General features: G+C 38.5%; 3 protein-coding genes and 1 long non-coding RNA gene across 8 annotated transcripts; 2 read left to right on the forward strand and 2 right to left on the reverse strand.

The window, feature by feature from the left end:
• The first annotated feature begins 2 nt into the window (after positions 1–2).
• On the forward strand, positions 3–5,240 carry Alas (5-aminolevulinate synthase). 4 transcript variants are annotated; one of them, XM_043427142.1, is made up of 4 exons: positions 3–202; positions 2,568–2,619; positions 3,299–4,596; positions 4,757–5,240. In XM_043427142.1, the coding sequence occupies exons 1-4, from the start codon at positions 143–145 to the stop codon at positions 5,006–5,008; spliced, it is 1,662 nt and encodes a 553-aa protein (XP_043283077.1). In that variant the 5' UTR covers positions 3–142; the 3' UTR covers positions 5,009–5,240. The 4 variants fall into 4 exon arrangements, with proteins under 4 accessions (XP_043283077.1, XP_043283078.1, XP_043283079.1 ...); XM_043427143.1 differs by lacking the exon at positions 3–202 and adding an exon at positions 1,202–1,368; XM_043427144.1 differs by lacking the exon at positions 3–202 and adding an exon at positions 1,477–2,492.
• On the reverse strand, positions 5,147–6,474 carry LOC122415190 (uncharacterized). Its single transcript, XR_006261881.1, has 2 exons — positions 6,363–6,474; positions 5,147–5,899 (listed from the first exon to the last, which is right to left on the reverse strand). It is a non-coding gene; the product is annotated as an uncharacterized lncRNA (long non-coding RNA).
• Positions 5,867–9,922, forward strand: LOC122415187 (beta-1,4-galactosyltransferase 1-like). 2 transcript variants are annotated; one of them, XM_043427149.1, is made up of 2 exons: positions 5,867–6,973; positions 7,192–9,922. In XM_043427149.1, exons 1-2 carry the CDS (start codon positions 6,173–6,175, stop codon positions 7,384–7,386), a joined length of 996 nt encoding a protein of 331 aa, XP_043283084.1. In that variant the 5' UTR covers positions 5,867–6,172; the 3' UTR covers positions 7,387–9,922. The 2 variants fall into 2 exon arrangements, with proteins under 2 accessions (XP_043283084.1, XP_043283085.1); XM_043427150.1 differs by having other exon boundaries at positions 7,079–7,322.
• LOC122415184 (RNA-binding protein 5-like) lies at positions 8,478–18,743 on the reverse strand. The gene is made up of 8 exons (XM_043427140.1): positions 18,464–18,743; positions 16,838–17,487; positions 16,327–16,396; positions 14,725–14,798; positions 13,757–13,870; positions 12,896–13,646; positions 12,648–12,811; positions 8,478–12,499 (listed from the first exon to the last, which is right to left on the reverse strand). The coding sequence occupies exons 2-8, from the start codon at positions 17,444–17,446 to the stop codon at positions 11,423–11,425; spliced, it is 2,859 nt and encodes a 952-aa protein (XP_043283075.1). The 5' UTR covers positions 17,447–17,487; positions 18,464–18,743; the 3' UTR covers positions 8,478–11,422.
• Between the last annotated feature and the right edge of the window lie 2,266 nt (positions 18,744–21,009).

Here is a 21,009-nt window from a genome sequence, read left to right on the forward strand (position 1 = left end):
CAATGATTTTATCCTTTATCACAAAAAATTGATCAAACTTTTGTTTTTTTCGAGTTTCGGAGGCCTGGCCTCGTGTGGGACACAGCTTCAGCCAATGGGAAAGATTGATGATGGATTGTGAAACGAAAGAACAGGTGTGGTGATGGGCAGCAAAAACAACGGGACGAAGAAAGTGGCGCACTCACTCCGCTGCGTCGATAAGGTTGACGATTATCATCTTTTCATATCGACCGAAAATATTGATGGCGGCGGGTGGCGAATACAATTTTCGAACGATGCCACTACTTTCATGATCGTGTATTAGACAAGAGTTACTTTCACGAACGAAACTATAGTTATTTTGTTAATGTTTAGTCAAAAATTTTCCAATGAGAGCCAGATCAAAATCCGTCCAAACATTATTCGATATAAAAGCCATTGACGATACAAGCGAACAAGTGCTAAATTTTCAAAACGCTTTTAGACCAAAGTTCAACGTACTGATTGCGTTTCTGATTCTCTACGAATCCACCACGTAGATTTTTCTTTAAATTCATTCTTTCAGAAATTATTAATGAAAAAGTTTTTTCGCTCAATGAGCTGCAACGGTGAAGCGATTAAGTTTAAAAAAAACTACATGGTGGATTCGTAGAGGCGGACCAGTCAAAGAACAAAATGAGACTTGTTGCAATAAAATCGATGAAAAAACGCAGACAATGACTTTGAAAACTTGCAGCTTTTTAAGACTTTTAAACAATAATATGTTTAATCGTTACGTTAAACTTGGTCTAAAAGCATTTTGAAAATTGAGCACTCGCATATATAGTTGACTAGCATGCAGTACAGGAGTTACCTTAACCTTTCGTGTGTCGAATTCTTCGCTTCGTGCGCGTGGGCGGAGCCAAAAATCTAATAATACTGCACTAATAGTATTAGTGTATATATTGAAGCATACTGCCAGCGCCACCATAAAGGGGGCTCCGGCGTTTTTGGAAGCACACAGAACTATACGTATACACGACATACGCTACGCGCATGGACAGCGCAGGTATTCGAAAACACACACAAGGAAAAAAGTGCTTGGCCGTTGTCTCTCAGCAGACGATTGGCCAATGAACGCAGCCTGCAACGAACGTTCGACTACATAAAAACATGTACGCGTTTCGACAACCGTCGACTATTTCCTATAACTTCCTGATTCTTTCTACGCGTATATACGCGTTTATATGGTCACGTACAAGCTTAAATATCGTTGAATCGTTTCATCGCTACTTCAGTCTTTGACCTTACGCTCGCGAGTTTTGTGTCCAGCAACGGCAAGAGTGACGAAGTAAAATTTTTTTAATGGTTTTCGTTCCTTTCATTCCGGTATCAACACTCAGCAATATGGTTGGTAAATTTTGTTATTTTTCTTTTCTTTTGTTTTCGCAATAAATTGATCCATGCAGTTGAAAGCAGTTTGGTAACAGGGATAAAAAGAATATTATTATTCATCACACCGTGCATATATATATATATATGAAGCTAAGCTTACGTGACAACAATTATATAGAAAAGAAAATTCAATTAGGAATTTCCATTTTCCTGGATATGCGCAAGTCGATCTATAAACGAACGATGAAGCATTAGATTTTGACGAAAGTACATTTAACCCGGTATACAAAAATGCGCGTGAGTGCCATCGCGTATATATACACACGCGGGAAGATCCCCTGCTATAATGTCAAATTTACAGTATTAGACTCGAGCTTCGCATTTTCTTTTGTTATCAACAAATCAGTGATAAAAAAAACGCATTTTTTTATTCAATCATTTGTAAAACGAAAACTAATATGCTGACATGAATTCAAAAGAAGAAATACACTGAATGAAAATTCAAAGAGAATGAGCGCTGATCGAATAACGATCCGATCGGCTATATAATCGCCATTTTTGAAATTGATCAAATAATGTATTGATCGATTACGATCTATATAAATATAGAAAGAACCTTAATATATATTTTGCGGACGACACCCGTTCGTCGTTAAAGTCTATTCACTGAAGATCGCAGATCAAGGTTTCTCGGGTCTGTTCGCAGCGCACAATCTCACTTTTCATTAAAATTAATCGAGCTCATCGCGAGAATTGATTTGCGCTGGTTAATATATGGACGATATTGGTCGTCGCGTGGAAATCGGTCGCAATTCTGCAGAAATGTTCTACATGCACCCCCATATTTGCATTGATTAAGATTATTTTTTTAATACATTCACATATTGTCGGTTTGAATCGACAATTTTTCCGAAATCCGTTCTCATTTTGTATTTCCATTTTATTTCTTTTCTTTTATTTTTCATGTATTCTTTTCATTTGCACCGCGGCGCTCGAGTCGGGTTCGTCTGCTCTCCAAACGGTAACGATGACGGTCCAATTGACCAGTCGCGGAACAATCGTCGTGTTGAACGGACGTAAATTTTTACCACCCGAGAAATATAGCAACTTCTCTTCGAGTGAATAACTTTGGTCAAACAGTTTCGTAGCTACGTCATATCGCTGTTACAAAATTTACGATTTAAAGTCTCTCATCAACAAACTTTTCGTTACAGTTCGCAAGACGAGGAATTCGAAACGTGAGTCATTTCGCTGCAATTGCCAGAGGTGAGAAATTTTTTTTTTTACACGGTAATCTGGGCTAATAAATCCTCTCTCGAGAAACACAGGGGTAAAAAATCACGAAAAACTCGTCTTGTGAGGCAATCTTGTCAACTCTCACTTTCTCGTGACCTCGAACAGCTGTCGAAGTATATGGTTTGCTCATAGGATATTTGCGAGACGATCGATCTTTTTAATATCCCAGCAAGAATTATTCAAAAGAATTTGTAAAAAAATTATGTAACGTGCAATTTGAGTTTCAAATGAAACCGAAAGAGATCCTTTCAAATTTGATTTCAAAGCATGTATATAGATAAGAGGTATGATAATTTAGGTTAATGAATTTCAACTGTCAACGGTTAGATAATTTTATACGATAAACGATAAGTAAATGAGTACACGATTGCATGACTTGGGTTAATTATTTTTTTTTCCTTCAATATTATTGAAATCTCTGTCGCTATAATATTATTTGTCTATAAGAAATGGCCTAATACATACTCAGGATTGAAATTCACAATGAAAAAAATCCAATTTTTGTTCATCCGGCTTGACCTACTTTTTTCAACTCATTGAGGTCATCAATTGAAAAAGGTTGACAATAGTTGACAATTTGTGACAATAGGCTTTTCCCTTATCAATTATATCAAGTACTAGGTTTATTATAAATTCTTGATAATTTCAGGAATATCGGGAACTATGCCGTGCCCTTTTTTGACTCGTTTATCAGCGAATTATGTGCGCAACTATGGAACCTCTTTGATAATGACTTATCGTCAGCACTGTCCGGTAATGTCACGAATGTCGAGTACCACCTGCGGAGAATCGTCGGAGTCAACGAGCGAGACCTCGGGCTTGAACAAGTGTCCGTTTTTGACAAAGGAGAAAGATGCAGTGAAGAAAGCATCGTCGGACGTTGAGGACGACATAATAAATTTGGCATGTGATACGGAAGAAAAATTCAATGACGAGAGCAAAGATTTCCCTTATGAAGACTTTTTCCATGGGCAAATAAAGAAGAAAAAGGAGGATCATTCGTATAGGATATTCAAAAAAGTGAATCGTCTGGCAGAAAAATTTCCGGCAGCGGTGGAATACTCGTGGGGAGAAAAGCCGATAACGGTATGGTGTTCGAACGACTATTTGGGGATGTCTCGTCATCCGACAGTGACAAACTCAGTCAGAGAAGCGTTGGAAAAGTTTGGAGCGGGAGCAGGAGGAACGAGGAACATATCTGGCAATTCGATGGGCCACGAAAGGCTTGAAAAACGTTTGGCTGATTTGCATAAAAAAGAGTCGGGTCTTTTATTCACCTCGTGCTACGTTGCTAATGATTCGACGCTTTATACGCTAGCGAAAATTTTGCCGAATTGTCATGTATTTTCAGACTCGGGTAATCATGCCTCAATGATACAGGGCATAAGGAACAGCGGTGTTACAAAACATATATTTCGTCACAACGACGTTCAACACCTAGAACAATTGTTGAGAAGTACCGATAGAAATTTGCCTAAAATAGTTGCTTTCGAAACCGTACATTCAATGAACGGTAGCATTTGCCCTCTCGAAGAACTTTGCGACGTTGCTCACAAATACGGAGCTCTCACCTTCGTTGACGAAGTACACGCTGTTGGTTTGTACGGCTACACCGGAGCTGGCATCGGCGAGAGAGACTGGGTATCCCACAAAATGGACATCATCTCTGGTACGCTTGGCAAAGCATTTGGCAACATCGGCGGATATATCGTCGGCACTTCCAATCTCATCGATATGATCAGAAGTTATGCCGCTGGCTTTATATTCACTACCTCTCTACCACCTACTGTACTTTACGGTGCTCTAGCTGCCATCGATATTCTTGCTTCGGATGAAGGACGGACCCTCAGATCTACTCATCAGAACAATGTAGCTTATTTGAAATCCATTCTCAATACCGCTGGTTTGCCCCTCGAACCGTCACCTTCTCACATCATTCCGATTAAGGTGAACTTGTGAATAAATTGTAATATTCCTTTTCACCTTACACGAGATAATCATTTTAATTACGGAATCGTTCTTCCCTATGTTATGAAATTACGAAGAACGTTTTTTTTTCACACTCGTACTTAAATTCAAGCGGATAATTTTTTCCATTCAATTTCAGATAGGAGATCCATTGTTGTGTAGTCAAATAGCGGATACGCTGTTGCGTGAGAAAGGCCATTACGTACAAGCAATAAATTATCCAACGGTGGCAAAAGGCGAAGAAAAATTGAGATTAGCACCAACACCGAGACACACGCGTAGCATGATGGACAAACTTGTCAGGGACACTCTCGATGTTTTTCATTATCTGAACATACCAAAATCGATCGCCAAAACGGAAGAAATGGTGCATGCTATATCCGTCCATTAACAAAACGTATCTTAGTACCACAATAAATTCTATATAATTGTTAAAATATATAACTAGGTTCAATCGCACACGAGTACCATATTTCCACTGTCAATTTTGTAGCAACAGGATTGAATTTGAAGAAATAATTTCATAAAATTCGTCCAATGATGCTGGATTTATTGACATTGTAATTTACATATAGTTTCCAAGTGCAATCAACATTGCCAGAAATACATATATTTCCTTCAAATCAGCGCTGTTTATTTACACCTATTTTTTCTCTCAACTGTGTGACGACGGTGAGCGAAAAGAAAATGTATGTCCTCGAAATCCCAATCTATTTTTGTAATTTGATTATTAAAAAAAAAAATATATCTTTATTCGTAACTTGTGCTAAAAACAAGCATCACACGTATTTTGATGAAATATATCGTATTAGTCGAAATAATCTAAAAACTCGTTGGTTTCTTCCTTTTACTTGCTAATTTTATATTCGAATTGGAAATTAAACCGCCGCTATCTACAGTTGCGATCGACTATTAAACGAAATTCGTGCAAAGTCATCGGATGGCGCAAACATGATTTTCATTTTATATGATAAAACGACTACAATTCATCATCTCGACGTACGAAAATATAAACGTCTCTATATAACAATGCATTTTCGATAAACTTGAAAGTAATTTCTGGATTATGCAGAGATAAATGGATTTCCAGGGAAAATGTCAATGACTCTGAGAGCAAATAAGCTTTTTATTGTCGTCTCGAGTCGCGTACCGCGATACCGTAAATGTGTAGATTCTAAATTAATTTTTCTAGAAAGCGAAGAGGCCAAACAATCAACGCGATTGAAAATTATAATTGCGCGCATGCTCAAACCGGCAAACTCGTATATCAGCTGTCCGTCGTCTGCAAAGCAACAATAATATTCGCGTCAACCACTGTATCCCGAGAATTTTGTGTATTCAAGAGCAAGAGATTTTTCAGTGTGAATAGCGAATAAATAAAATAACGGATTAAAAGTAATTGGGACAGAAGTGAAATGTAAAAAAACGCGTGCGTTAAATGCCAGCCAGCAAGATTTGTTTTAATAAAAAAAAAACGAAATTTTGACTCTTTTCTGTGAAAAGTAATCGGTATAAAATCACAAAATTCAATCTTAGTTTTCACAAATCGCATAAAATGTCGAGAAACGCTTCAAATTTTTTGAAAATGTTTGTCGCATTTTTGTACACTTATGCCCGTGGTTTGACGTATACGGTGACAGGTATAACAGTGTTGTATTATTGTCTCGATCCCGGACGTTTCGCCTCACACTACAGTTTTATAAAAACTGAGGATATTTACGAAGAATTGGAACATTCTTATTCACCAAAAGACAACTCTTGTGCCATAGCTGTGCCGGGAAGAAGAATCGGAGATTTGTTATATCCGGATGAGAGTCCTCACGAAGATCCAGTCGCTATGGCAAGACGATTGGGAATTTTGCCAGGCGGCCAATGGAAACCGCTCAACTGTCATCCTCTCTTTAACGTCGCTATTATTTTGCCTTATCGTAATAGACACGCTCAATTGACCATATTCATGAATTACATTCATCCATTTCTTCAAGCTCAGAATCTTGACTATCGTATATTTGTCATTGAACAAAGTCCCGTCAGAGAATTCAATAGAGCCAAATTATTCAACGTTGGTTATGCAGAAGCCAATAAAATAAATGATTTTCATTGTTTCATCTTTCAAGACATAGATCTCATTCCTCAAAATCCTGACAATATCTATGCCTGTACCAAAATGCCAAGACACATGAGTTCCAGCGTCAATACCTTCAGATACAATTTGCCCTATACCGGCCTCTTTGGCGGTGCCATAGCGCTTACTAAAAAACAATTTGAAACTGCTAATGGCTTTTCCAATGTCTTCTACGGCTGGGGTGGAGAGGACGACGACTTTTATAGCCGTCTACAAGCTCGTGGACTCAAAGTAATTGAAATTTTTAAATTCATCCATTTTTAGTGTAAACCCCTTTATTTATTAAATATTTTCGTTGCATTGTGATACTAAAATTTTCCAAATATTTATTTTCAGTCGGGATGAATTTTTTAGTCGACATTAAATCGGTGGTCAATCGAATGAAACGACGTCATTGATATGTGTTGGTATTTTGATCGCTCAATTGGATATTTCTTCTGCTTCCTTAGGTAACGCGTTTCGGGCCGACTATTGCTCAATACTATATGTTAAGGCACAAGAAAGAAAAGCCGAGCAGCACACGTTTTTCCAAATTGGAAATTGCAGCGAGAAGATACTACACCGATGGACTAAACAATTTAGAGTACAAAGTATTGAATCACCAGTTACGCCCGCTTTATTCGTGGATATTAGCAGACGTGTGAAGAAAAATATTTCAAAAACGTCGAATTAAAACACGAACGAAAAGTTTTGTGCGTACGTGCGCTTCAGACACGTAGGCAACCATTCCTAAGTCAATAACTGTATTTTATTATTATTAATCGAGCCGCTACCGCGTCTCTTGATTATTATTATTGCTATTGCTATTTACTTACAAACACTATCGTTCGCAATCTCTGTGTGTATATTATAATTATTATACACATGGAATTTCAAGCTAAATCTAAGATAAACGAATATTCCAACGTTTGAGATTGAATATTCGCTAGCTCATTATAGTTGCGCCGCGCACTCGCATATGTATCGTTGATTTTTTATAGGCAGCTGGGCCTGTGCCTGAAAAGAGATGTATAAAAATCAACTCATACCCTCTGAATGATTCAGTCAATAGGATCATTTCTCCAAAACATCATTATGAAATCCGAGTCAATCGCAGTCGTGTTCTCTAGAAAATTTACATTTTTTTTCATTTCTTCGTTATTTTATTAAGAATCATTAAGTACAATTGATAATTATCTCAAGTTCAATAATAATTTTAGCATAAGGAAGATGTGATCGTAATCACTCACTAATACGTGTATCGCATATATGAATTTGCGATACTTGTTTCTGTCGATCGATCGAACTTTGGGAACTGCTGGCCTAAATACTCGTAATTCCAAGTTCCTCAGTTCTGTCCTCTTATTTGTTGATGTGAAAGCATTAAAATTCAATTTTCACTGGAATTCAATGTTCTTTAAATTTACCAAAAAAAATAGCATCCCCGTGATTTAGTCAATATATAGGACGAAAGCGTTGAGATAATGTAACAAATTTTCAATCAACGAACCGGATCTTCAGTTGCGCGCTCAAATCGTGAGGGTCTGTACCTCAGGGATTAAACGTTTGTACGGCAGCTGAAGGACCATCAATGACTAATAACGTCTGTTGAAAAATGCATATCCGTTATTGACTGATGTGTATATGTATATACATCAATTTCGTGAAAGAAAAAATTGTGGATTTTTATACACGCACCAAGACCAGAATGTATTAGATGTTCCTGTGAAACCAGAGTGTGTTCCAGAGGGCAAGGTTGTGATTTTTCAATATCCCATTTATTTTTTAAGTCAGTGTATGTATAAATGCGTAATGAGAACTACATATAAATTAGGTTGTAAACATTGTTCAATTATTGTTATACTTATCGCGATACTCACCGAAGCTTAATTTATTTTAGCTCGCACGATATACGCATGCAGCAATTTTACTTGGCTTTTTCGCAGGCATCGGAAACTCTATTAAAGGCAACGTCTCGAATAAATATTAAGAGCTAAGCAAATAAAAGATAAAATCCATGGTAAACCGCTTTCACACTTCAAATTCCATGATTTTTAATTCTCAAATTATCATGTATCGTGACAATGCGTGAACTGTACGATTCAAAATGATTTCTTATCAACTCTTACAAAAATCAAAATTCACGAGCAGAGACTTTCTTATATGGTTGTTTCGATTTGTGATTTTCTTCGAATTACAAATATCATTAGCTCGCTACCGACGAAAATACATGATACCTCGCTGTTTTTTTTTTTTTTTTTTTTTAACAATATCATACGAAACTACGTTACGATGCCACGACGCAATTATGAGGAAAACTCGTTGTTTCGAAAGAGAGGGAATAGACTTTTTGTACGAATAATGTTTACTTCATTTCATGTTTAATTCAGATATTAAAAGTGTACTCGTAACAATGGCGATCTAATTTGTCTGTAGCAGCCGCTTGATCGTATTTTATTTATTTATCAAATGGTTGCCTAAAATTATATGCTGAAGCAACGTAAGCTGTTACATAATTGTGGAAATGACGACAAAAACCTATTTTTCGGCATCTCGTTCCGAAGCTTTCGATGTCTCAAAATGATTTTGACGCTTTAAATACAAAACGGACCGCGGTCAAACGTCAAATTTCTTGATCAATAGTGGCGTCGCATCAAGAAATCTCTGAACGATCATTCAAAGCTAGTTATAGTAGTATCAACAAGTCGTAAGGTTTTGTACGAGCCGTGCGCGGAACATGCATGTTTTTTCATCTGTACTTTCTTTTTTTAAAATCCTCTAATACGCGAATCCCATAATGATGATTTTCCTCTCGTTTCATAGAAAAAAGAAAACAAAAAATCACATTGAAAATCACCTCCTCTCCCCAATTAAAATCTGTCTCGACTTCTCATTTTACCAACGATACGCGTTATGCGTCTAAAAGTGCGTATCAAACGAAAGCAAATTATTATTAATAATAATAATAATAATAATAAAGAAAGAAAATAATAATAATAATAATAATAATAATGATAATTATTGTTGTCACAGTGATGACATACGTATAATATTAATCACTATGCATATTGTGTATATTTAATGAGGATGTTTCGTGTAAAATTGTATGCTGTTAAGAAGAGGAAGAAAATAATTACGAATTTTGTAAAAGACGGTTCGTTGGTGTTAATCGACGGATACAATAAATATTATCTATATCGATGTGGATTTTTATAACACAAACAAATAAGCATTAAACATCGATGATCGTAAGATTTCATCGAGGAAACGCACGATATTGTGATGCCTCTTTTCTTTTGAAACTCGAGTTACAGTGATTTGCCTTGTCTATCGAAGTGCATTTTTAATCGATTAATATATAATTTTATTTCAATTACTCGTAGTTCGCAGTTATAGCGGCTACGAACTATTATTTTCGTTGCTGTAACGTTGCACGAAAACTTTTTTCTTTTCATTCATCTCCTCTTCTAACGTTTCATCGACCCATTTAGGCCTCATCATTTGAAGCGACAGCATTGGCGTACGTTACACTGTTTAGCATTATTCCCTTGGCAGATGCGTCTAGTAATTAAAAAACAAACGAATATATATATCATGATTGGAGCTTAGCTCATCTAAGCTATCTTACATTCATTTGCCGCATAATCAATATTTTTCTTCAATTTGTAATAATTCCATCATCTGTATGGAACGAAATAAACACATTGCGTATTTGTAGAAAATTGGTTTCGTTCGGATTTCCAATTGATCGATTAAAAGTATACTTTTGTGCTGAAAATTTATTTGTTGAACAATCATCTATTTCGCAGTAGTAATATTTGTTCAATTGTGAATAATTATTTTTTCTTCTCACTTGTATAAATAAGTAGATACAATTTTTTTTGCAAGTGAAAGCTTCCACCTGAGCATCGAGTCTGCTTTGTTGCGTTTGAACAAATGTAATTTTTCCTTTATTCGTTACATCGAAGCAATACCGTTCAATTCCTAGACGCATCTGCTGCGCGCTAATTCAAACGGCGAGACCATGAGAAAAAAAAATACAACAAATTCTTCAATACAGATTTCTTAATACTAGAATGTATGATTCTTTATTAGGTTTTTTTCGAACCCATCGAGCCAAGTGGTAGACAAATTTTTCGTAACAGTTTCAACGCTATTTTTGTTTTTTTTTGTTTTTTAATCGTATAAAATCTCAGTTCCCGATAACTGAGAATATGAATAAAACATAGTCGCGATTTACATAACGAGTTATTTTTTTTTTTTTTTTTGAACAGTCCGAGTTTTTAGCGGAAAAGTTATCGACTATTTTGGCATAACAATTTCTCCTATAAAACTATTGACAACTAGTGAATTACGATTTGTGTAAAATAATTTATAACGCTTATTAGATATTTGTGATCGGGTTCAAAACGAAGAGAAACACGATTGGCAGCCGTTAAAGAATAATCGTATATTCCGAAAATTATTACGAGTTTTGTACGGCATTTATTTTTTTTTTCTCTAATTTCCCAACAGTTTGAAAAAGGATCTCTCGTACCTATACAATGTACAACAATTATACAACCTATTGGAAAATACGAATTAGAAATATGTATAATTAATTGTAAAAAAAAAACATCGACATCGCTCTCGTTCCCTTGTTTTTCGTCCGTTAAGACAAGTTCGTTTTGTTCGAAGACGGGAGGAGGGGGGACGTGCGTATTACGTGTCTGAGAGTTCTTGATAGCGCGCGTACATCATTTTTTTAACGCAATCTTTATACGTATCACCGGGTAAAGCGCTGTAGGACGCAGATTTGGCGCCCAAACCAGCTGTCGGAACGCGTCTTTCGGCTTCAATAATGCTGGTTCTGCCTTGATTACTTTTGCCCAAACCCATGCCTTCGCTCCACCCCATTTTTTGTAACAATTTATTGCCAACATTGTCGGAACCAATGCCAGCTTTCGTAGGTTCTTCGTAATTAACCGGAGTTTCGTCGACTCGCGTTTTCAAATATTTTTCTTTCAGCTTGTTGGGTTGCGGTGGTTCAGGTTCGCCGTACTTGGCTCTTCTCTCTTTCGCGCGGTCCCGATATTTGTTGTTCCTCTGTTGCGGATCGTTGGGATCCAAGCCACGCACTTGGTACCAATTTTCGAGATTTTGTTTATGCAAATCGGACAACTGCTGATGCCGGAGAAGGGCTTCTTTGCTGGGAAATTGACGTTTGCAGAGTAAACAGGCGAGTTTGCTCCAATCGGTGTGTTGACGATCCTCTTGTTGAACATCTTCGATCTCTTCCTCGGTATCGCTGCCGCCTCCATAAGCCGCGACTAAGCCGTTGTTACCCGACGGATCTTCCTCGTCGTGATACGGGTTCGCGACCGTTTTTTTCTCAAGTATCGCGTAACCCGCATCCGCGGCTCCGCTCATCGAACCCTGATGTTGTCCCTCCGATCCCGTAAACTCCGAGCTCCACGTACTCTTTGCGTTCTCTTTCTTTTGATTCAACGTTTTTGCCCAACGTTCCATGTCTTTGGCTATTTTTTTCGCTACCTTCACTTTGTCCTGTTTATTGTCCTGTTTTTTATTCTTGCTTTCATCTTCTTTACTTACTTCTTGGCTAACATTCGATAACACTGATGTCGTTGAAGCATTCGTTTGATTTATTCCGCTCAGATTCTCGGCCGTCGCTGTACAGCCATTTCCGCCACTCAACGATGTTCCTGGAATCGCTAATGTTACTGTTGCTACCGTTGCTGGTGTTCCGACTGCGGCTGTTTGCGTACCGGTAACGTTCGTCTGTATTCGTTACAAAAATATTCGTTCAAGCATAATGAATTTCCAACATCGCAACCATTCTATTAAGGTGATATTTGTTAAAGAACAGCTTATAAATGACGTTATGTAATTGTTTTGCTATTGAGACGACGAATAATCGTATACATACCTTGGCTGGTTGATAGGACAACGACTCGGCGTCCCAATATAGGAACTGTTGTGTATGACTGTTGTAATAATATTGAGAATTGGGATCGTAATAGAGACCAGTGCTTGGATCGTAATAGTAGCCCGAGGATTCATCATAATGATATGTGCTGACATCGGGTACAGCTGGAGAGAGAGAAAAAGAAGAAAAAAAAAAAAAAGTCAGTATTCTTGATACGTATTTTTACTAGGCACCCAAAAAATACTAACAATAAACTTTTCCATCGCTGGCATGGGCGGGAACTCGACCGCTTGCCAAACTAGTGCTGCTAGGAGCGGTAGGCGTGGGACGACCTTTCATTTCCTCGGCATCTCCTAGTTTTCGGGAAGCATGTAACTGTTGTATAGCGGATTGGGCAACAGCCGCGGCCGCATTAACGCGATCAGTTTGATTGAGCGAGGGTAAGGTGATGGCGGTTCCTTGCATTATCTGATTCTGATAATACTGAGTATAATATTGAAGGTAGTGTGCTTTTTGGGCGGGAGTATTTGCGTACATGTTAGCACTGTATTCAGCCAACTGTGCCACGTCGTCGAGAGTATAACGATCCGACTGATTTTCGTTGTTCTTCCATCCTCCACCTGAATTGTTGATTTGATGAAGCTTACAGTAAGTTATTTCGACCTTACGACCATCCACGGCGAGGCCTTGCTTTGTCAGTGCTGTATGAAGATACATCGCATCAACAACGTTGCCCATCTCGAGATAACAAACTCCGCGCGACGTATTCGTTAGCGTATCACGACCAATTCGAATACTCCGTATTGGCATCGTCGAAGAATTGTTCATCGCCTGAAGCACCGAATCCTCGGTCGTAAGAACGTCCAAACCTCGCAGTAACACCGTGTTCGTAGGATGAGGACTGATCTCGTCGCTACCCTCGCCACCCTCCTCGCTCTCGGCTCTCGAGGCCGAACACTTGAAACAAGTCTCCCGCCGTTTAAAATTGTGAGCACCGCACTGTAACGTTAAGGCACACTCTCATGAGCTCCCCTTTCATTTCCGTTCTCGCATCAGTTTTTTTAGTCCTAGTTATTATTATTTTTTCAATTAGCTAGCCATACACAAACCTTGACGCAATGCCAATCTTGAGTATTTTTTGTCGGTGGTTTATCGATATGGCAATCCTTCGGTATACTGTACTGCATAAGAGCCCGATATTGGTCCTGGAGCATCAGTACGCCCTGAAACAGAGAATTACAGTGTTATCCCGTCTAATTTTTTTCCCACGAGCCACCCAGTAACGTTTTTTTTTCCTCAAAATTTCTGCTTCTTGCTGATGAAATAAAAATTTACGTTTGCGTATTTATATGTATGCATACGCGTACGTGTATAGTATATTCATATATTCTTTCTACCTTCACCTTTGCATCGTTCTGGTAAACAATGAAGCTTCGGATATTATTTATTTGCTAACGAGAGACTCGTTATCGTTGTCTTGAGACTTGTGGAAGGAAAATTAATAAGTTTTCAAGTTAAGGAAGAAACGAGATCGAATTTATTCAGAGGGAAACATTGATCGATCGAGAATGAAGCTTGCTCGATCTTTGCGGAAGGCGAACGAGTAAAAAAATAAAGGTTTATTCTACGAGCCGTCGCTTGACTCAAAGTGAATCCAAGAGTTACGAGCGATTCGATTAATGTTTTTGCAAAGTCTTTATTCCCATTTTGTATTTATTTTATTTTTGTCGGGCGTGAGCTGGCGGATACGGAAGGGTTGGATATTACGGGAAAGGAATTGGGACGAGAGGAAGAGAGGGGTAAAGGGGAAAAAAGATTTCCTAGATAAATGAAAGATTAGATAAATGGTAAGATTAATTAAAGTAGCCTTTTTCGTATGAGGTGCACAGCCCGAGGCCGTGAGAGAGTGAGGGGAGGGTGTGTCTGTGGTAGAGGCCAAACGGGCTGAGTTACCCCCGTGTGCCCCGATTTAAAAAGCCGCCACGGGGCGCACACGTCGTGTTGGCGGCGCACGCCATTTAGCCAACGCATCGGGTTCTCTGCGGTTTATCATTGGAACTTGTGAACTTCTTTCTACCTGTTTCATCTCCATCCACCGTGCGGCCTCCTGAGTCGCGTTAAACTCGACGAATGCAAAACCTCGCGAAGCACCTATACAGAGCAAATACACACAGATCCAGCGTTAATCCACGTTTATTGCCTCGTTTTCTCTACTTTTGAGAGGGCAGGCAATCACAGCACCCAACCATTTTGACAGACCAACTTTCACAAACGAGGATCACGGTTTTTGTCACCTTTGTTTCGCTGCTTCGACCGTCTCTCTCTCTCTCTCTCTCTTTTATGATTTTTTCTACCTTTTTCTACCCAAATAAACGTCAATTGGGCTATTTTCAAGGAAATAAACCACCCACAGAGACTTTAACGCAGACTCCAAGAAAGTGCGAAAGTTCGCGGTATTTTTCAACTGTTATCAATTTCAACTAAATTCTTCTTCATGGGGAAGAAAGATTTTACAACCGAGATGAGTAGTAAATAATACAGAGCTAATTTTTTTTTTTTTTTTTTTTTTTTTTTTTTTTTTTTTTTTTTACCGAATCCTGGGGTGAAATATTCGACAACCAATTCTATTTTTACTTGGTATTTATAAAAATCTACCTAGAAAGAGAGTATTCTCGTAGATGAGATGTCTTTCATATGAGCGATTGGAAAATTTTCTCCGTGAAACTGCCGCGAATGGATTCGCGAGAAAAAACTTTTTCCCATCTCCGCAATCAGTTGAACAGAAATTCTTTGCTTTTCCATTAATTAGTCTTTCACACCACCTCAAGTAAATATCGATAGAATTTTGTTATGTTCTGTATATTTCTTCTTCGTTTAACTTAATTAAATTTTTCAAAACGCGAATTTATGTCGATTGTGCGTGTGTGTAGATGGGTGTGCGCGAGAGTACGTGAATCCTCCAAAAAGCGTACTGCATTATTTGCCGCGCTCCTCCTCATTCCTTCTCTACTTACCTCGAACGCGCTCGTTCGCGTATCAACTTGCGAACTTTTGTACCTGTGCGATTTTTTCAAATTTTTTATTCCCGCAATCGAACGGAGAAAATGGTGAATCGTTTCTGTCAATTTCCTGACGTTTTTATGCCTCGTTAATAGAGATAATATGAGAATCGAATAGTGTTCAAAGTGGTAGTGTATTACCGATGTTAGTCAGGTGGTAACAAAAATTATATAAAAAATTATGACAACAGAAATGATAAAACTAGAGACGCAGACGCGGCAGAGTCTTGATACCAAGTATGAGAAGGCTCTATTATATATAGCAGTACTTATGATGATGATGATGATGATGATGATGATGATGATGATGATGATGATGATGATGATAACAATAATAACAAGAAAAATATTAATTAGAGGAATAATAATAATCAATATTATAATAATGGCAATACCAACAACGGAGAGTAAAGAAATGAGGAATAAAAACTAGAACCGAGAAAACATAGGTCTTCTGTACTTGATGAATTTCAGAATCAATTCAATCGGTGTTGAAAAGGTGGGGCAAGGGGGCGGGGGGAAAGACAGAGAGCTTGTTCCTCAAATCGTAGATACAGCGTAAAAAGAGTGTTCCTTCTTCATTTTCGTTAGTTTTTTCTTTCTAGATTGGAGATAGTTACCTGTGTCTTTTTTCCGTATGAGCCTGATGTCCTTGGGCATTAGGCCACAGTTGAGAATATCTTGACGCACCTGCGATACACATGAATCATCAGTATTTAATAAATCAAATGCCTTTTTAGCTGAGGCAAAGAAAGTCGTTACGAGGTAAATCAAACGGAGAGGGTAGCTGTAAATTGAAGATGGAAGATCATTCAAATATCATACAAATTTCAATGATCCATTTTTTTTCAATATATCACATGTCTCAAAACGTACTAATAATAGTACCAACATCATTTGAGGAAATTTCAAAATTCGTTTGAGATCTTTGAATTTTCTCAATAATCAATCAATTTTCAAGAAAAAAAAAGATTTTTACAATGTACCACCAAACGAATGAAAAAACATGATAAATCAAATCGAGCAGAGATTAGTCGGTATAATTGGGGACAGGACGTCAAGGGTTGAGGGAAGTTTTCGGCATTGGGTAAAAGGCGGAAGGAGGAGAAAAGTAATAATGATTTAACGCACGTCATTCTCGGTGATGTGTTGAGCCAGTCCCCGAATCATGATTGTGTTGTTGGGCGATTGCGATTTATAATGTACTCCTTCCATGGAAGAGCCATAGCCACGTCCATGGTCATGATCGAAATCGAAACTTTCGCGGCTGTGGTCATCGTCGCGATCGCGATCACGATCGTCTCCTCCCCGTTTGCCACGACGGTCCCGGTCGCGATCGCGATCTCTGTCGCGCCTAGAGCGCTCGCGATCTCTCTCACGATCCCTCTCACGATCGCGATCTCTCTCACGCTCTGACGAGTCCCTATCGCATCCACCCCCGCCACGATCCCCTCCGCGACGACTATAACGATCTTCGCGATCTCGATGATAGCTGCGATCGCGATCTTCCCGACTTCTGTCTCGTCGCTCGCGCGAACGATCCCTCTCACGATCTCTGTCTCTGCCACGATGGTTCCTATACTCGGGACTTCGATGATCTCTCTCTCGATGATCCGGGTAATCCGGTGACCTACTGTTGCGGTAATCATTGCTACGGTAGTCCGTATAATCCATGTTGTGCGACGTTCGTCTCTCTGGACCATAGCCCGGCTCCCATGGATCTATACCGCCGCTGTACATTGTTTTTTCTTTTTTTTTTCCTCAATTCATTCACCAAATTTCTGAAATATTTCAATAATACACAAACAAAGTTGAAACTTTTTGATCTCTGCTGAATTTTATACCAAACCGATTGGAATAAATGTTTTTGTTTTCGACGCTTCTCTATCTATTGCCTTTGTCTCCCCTACCGATCGTCATCGGCCAGCGGATATTGAGTCCAAATATTGACAATACATTTTTGTCCGAGATCACAAAAGACACTTTTTCAAATTTTCAATTCTATACAGTTTGGCACTGGACGACGATAAGATGTTCAACAACATCTGTATCCGTTATTATTTGTTTACAAAAAAATTTTTACCACTGAGCTGTGTTTTGACCAAACATGATAAGAATTTCATTTGATTCTTCATGCATAAGATCACTCCTGGATATATTAAAACCTAGACGATTGATATCAAATGCACAAGTTCACTTGAGAAATCGCAGGGATGAAAAGAATTGAGTGATAGAATATAAGATTGTATCAATAGACACTGCCCATGAAAATTTTCAATAGCAATTTTTTTTGATGTTATAAATGTTTGGGTACTCGTAAGTGGTGTTTTTTATATACAGAATACATACGAAAATGAGTTCGAGAATATTCTCATCGGCACAAGTGTATTTATGAAAACGGGGCTATTTTTCTCGTCAAGAATAGCAAATTTAAAGGAGTGTATATAAACATTAAGAATTGATGACTAAAAGAAAACGAGGAAGTAACGAAATTGGAGTATAAAAATTTCAACGTTTTTGAAAGTTTTATGCATATCAACCAAAAAAATTCAACTGATCCGTGATTTTTTTTCTGCATTCACGAATCATCGACACGGTCTCCTAAAATAACAAGGAAAAAATCGACGAAACAAGCCACGATTGACGAATACAAAAATAAAAGCAATGTGAATATGGCAATAACAGCGAGTGGATCGGCAACTCAGAAATCCTGACGAGAAAAACAGTACATACGTTTTTTTTTTGTATATTCGTTACCTCGTGGAGTTTGTTATTTTTTAATATCCGATAGACGTAAAAATTTGTCGTTCTTTCCGGGGAAAAAAAGAAGCAGAGTTCACAATTTTTTCAATACCATTGAATATTCTATTCCGCCAGATGTATGAGACTTTCGATTTTATTATTTTGCGTTTAATGCAAGATTTTTGGGACTGAATTTTACGCGTCACTCTAGCGTTTTAACCGAACGAATACGGAATACGGACAATGGCGTGGCCAGTGGCCTTTACACTGTGGTTATGGATGGATGATTGGTGCCCCCTTTCGTACCACGGCGAAACATGGCGAACCGACGACCATTAATTACGATAGAAGGAGATGCGATGTAATGCCTGCTTATTTTTTTCGTAAGCACGGTCGGTAAAAAAATGGAAAAAAGCAGCGGCAGACTTCCTGCTCTATATACCAAAATCCAATACAACCAATTACATTTTTTTCCAAAATGCATTTCTATCCGAAAAACAAGTCCCGTAACATATCTACCACGATAAATCACTACCCCGTAACAATTCTACCAAAATGAATATAATTCATTGTATAAATGTCCTACCGCGTAACATATCGCTACCAGAAAACATTTCCACACACCATGAAATGTCTATCCGTATACATCACACGGTTTGTTCGCGCTGGCTGAACTTTCTACACTTTTTATAAATATATCTCCACTTTTGTTGGTAAAGTAGGGTTTTCCAGGTAAGGAAGGAGGGAGAAACAAAGAGGCGAACACGAATATATACTGGAATACGCACTTTTATGGCAGGTTTCACCGACGTGGTTTCAGTTGTTCAGTCGGTAAAAATCCTGCTGCACGTTTTATTCCGAGTAGGTTGATATTTGAAAGAAAATATGAGTTACACGCTATTCTCATTTTATTAGAGAATAAGGTGTAACTTTTATTTTTCTCAAAAAGTCAAGGATGTCCGAGTAAAACGTGTAACCATTTTGCAGCCATCTCTCTCGCACTCACGCAAGCACCACGCAACTGATAGATCACCTTAAATTCAATTCAATTTTTTAAACATATTTTTGACCATAGATTGAGTCAAGTTCAAACTTGGATTAAAGAGAGCGTACTCTATTACTCCCCAGTTCAATGCTTTATTATGACGTATTGTCCTTCTCACTCTCTCTCTCTCTTTCTCTCTACGATCCGTGCATGCCTGTGCGCACGAGGATTTGATATTGGGTACATTTTACTTGGACGCCGACAGCGTTAATAGCGCTATTTTGCGTTCGACTTGGCGTTGTAAACGCCACAAGCGTTTAGATGGGTGCGTTTAGAATTGTGTTCTCAACGCTCCCGACGCTCCAAGTGGTTGAACTAATCCACAGAGAGAATCGTCTGTTATCTCTGTCATCGTACTACTGCTTGTTTCGCTGTCTTCCGCCATTTTATAATCGCACCAAATGGAACACGACGTGAACGCAACCAGCGTCACTACGTTCACTTCAAATCGAACACGTTTTAGCGTTATTAGCGTTATTAACGCTATTAACGCTGTCAGCGTCCAAGTAGAATGTACCCTGTTCCAGATGGTTCTCTATAGCAGCACTATTTCATCAAATATTAAAGGGAGCTAGCCATAGAGAAAAGGAAAAAAATAAGTTGATAATTCTATTCGTCTGAGATACGCGTCGTGACATATTATTATTAGAAGAATGCTTGCTGGTCAAAGAATGCGACGATTACGTTGAGAAGTTCGTATATGCATGAGATGGTTAGATTGGTATATAACTCTGGCTGATCGCGATACCGTATGATACCGTATCGTTTTATACATTTTTAACCGAAAAATTTCGGTATCGATACCAATTTGACAGAAAATAGTATTTATACCGTTACAAAACGGTATACATCCCAATTTGATTCTATTTGGTATCGATACCGAAACTTTTCGGTATGACAACCGATTCGGAACCCACGCAAAAACCATCGTTGTTACATTTAAAAGTAGATCGGGTCCCTCGGAGTCCGAGTTTTGGAATTCATATACGAGTCTAGTTGTTTCTTGAATACAAGTTAACTGGTAGCGTAGTGGATAGCGCGCTTGACTCAAACTCCGATGGCCCCGTGTTCGAGTCTTCCTCTCAAATGATTTGGGTTTTTCCGAATTTTACATGCAGCATGCAGCACGGATCTTTGCGTATCGATTCTATTTCTTGTCTATACCAAAGCTGCTGCGTGGGTTTCCGAATTGTGGTAGCCATACGAAGCTGCATGGGTTCCGAATCGGTAGTCATACCGAAATGTTTTTCGATATCGATACCGAAGCGGCGTGTGTTCTGAATCGGCAGTCATACCGAAAAGTTTCGGTATTGATACCGAAGCGATGTGAGTTTCCAAACCGGGGTAGTCAATACCGAAAATTGTTTGGTTTAGATACCGAAGAGTCGCGTGGGTTCCGCCGAATCGGTAGTCATACCGAAAAGTTTCGGAAAAAAAAGTACCAAACGATACCGAAATTTTGTGATATCGCGATCAGCCAGGGAAGATCCCTACGCAAATGCACAGCGGTGAAAAA

The sequence above is a fragment of the Venturia canescens genome, chromosome 8 (genome assembly GCF_019457755.1).
Source record: "Venturia canescens isolate UGA chromosome 8, ASM1945775v1, whole genome shotgun sequence".
In the NCBI taxonomy this organism is placed as follows: domain Eukaryota; kingdom Metazoa; phylum Arthropoda; class Insecta; order Hymenoptera; family Ichneumonidae; genus Venturia; species Venturia canescens.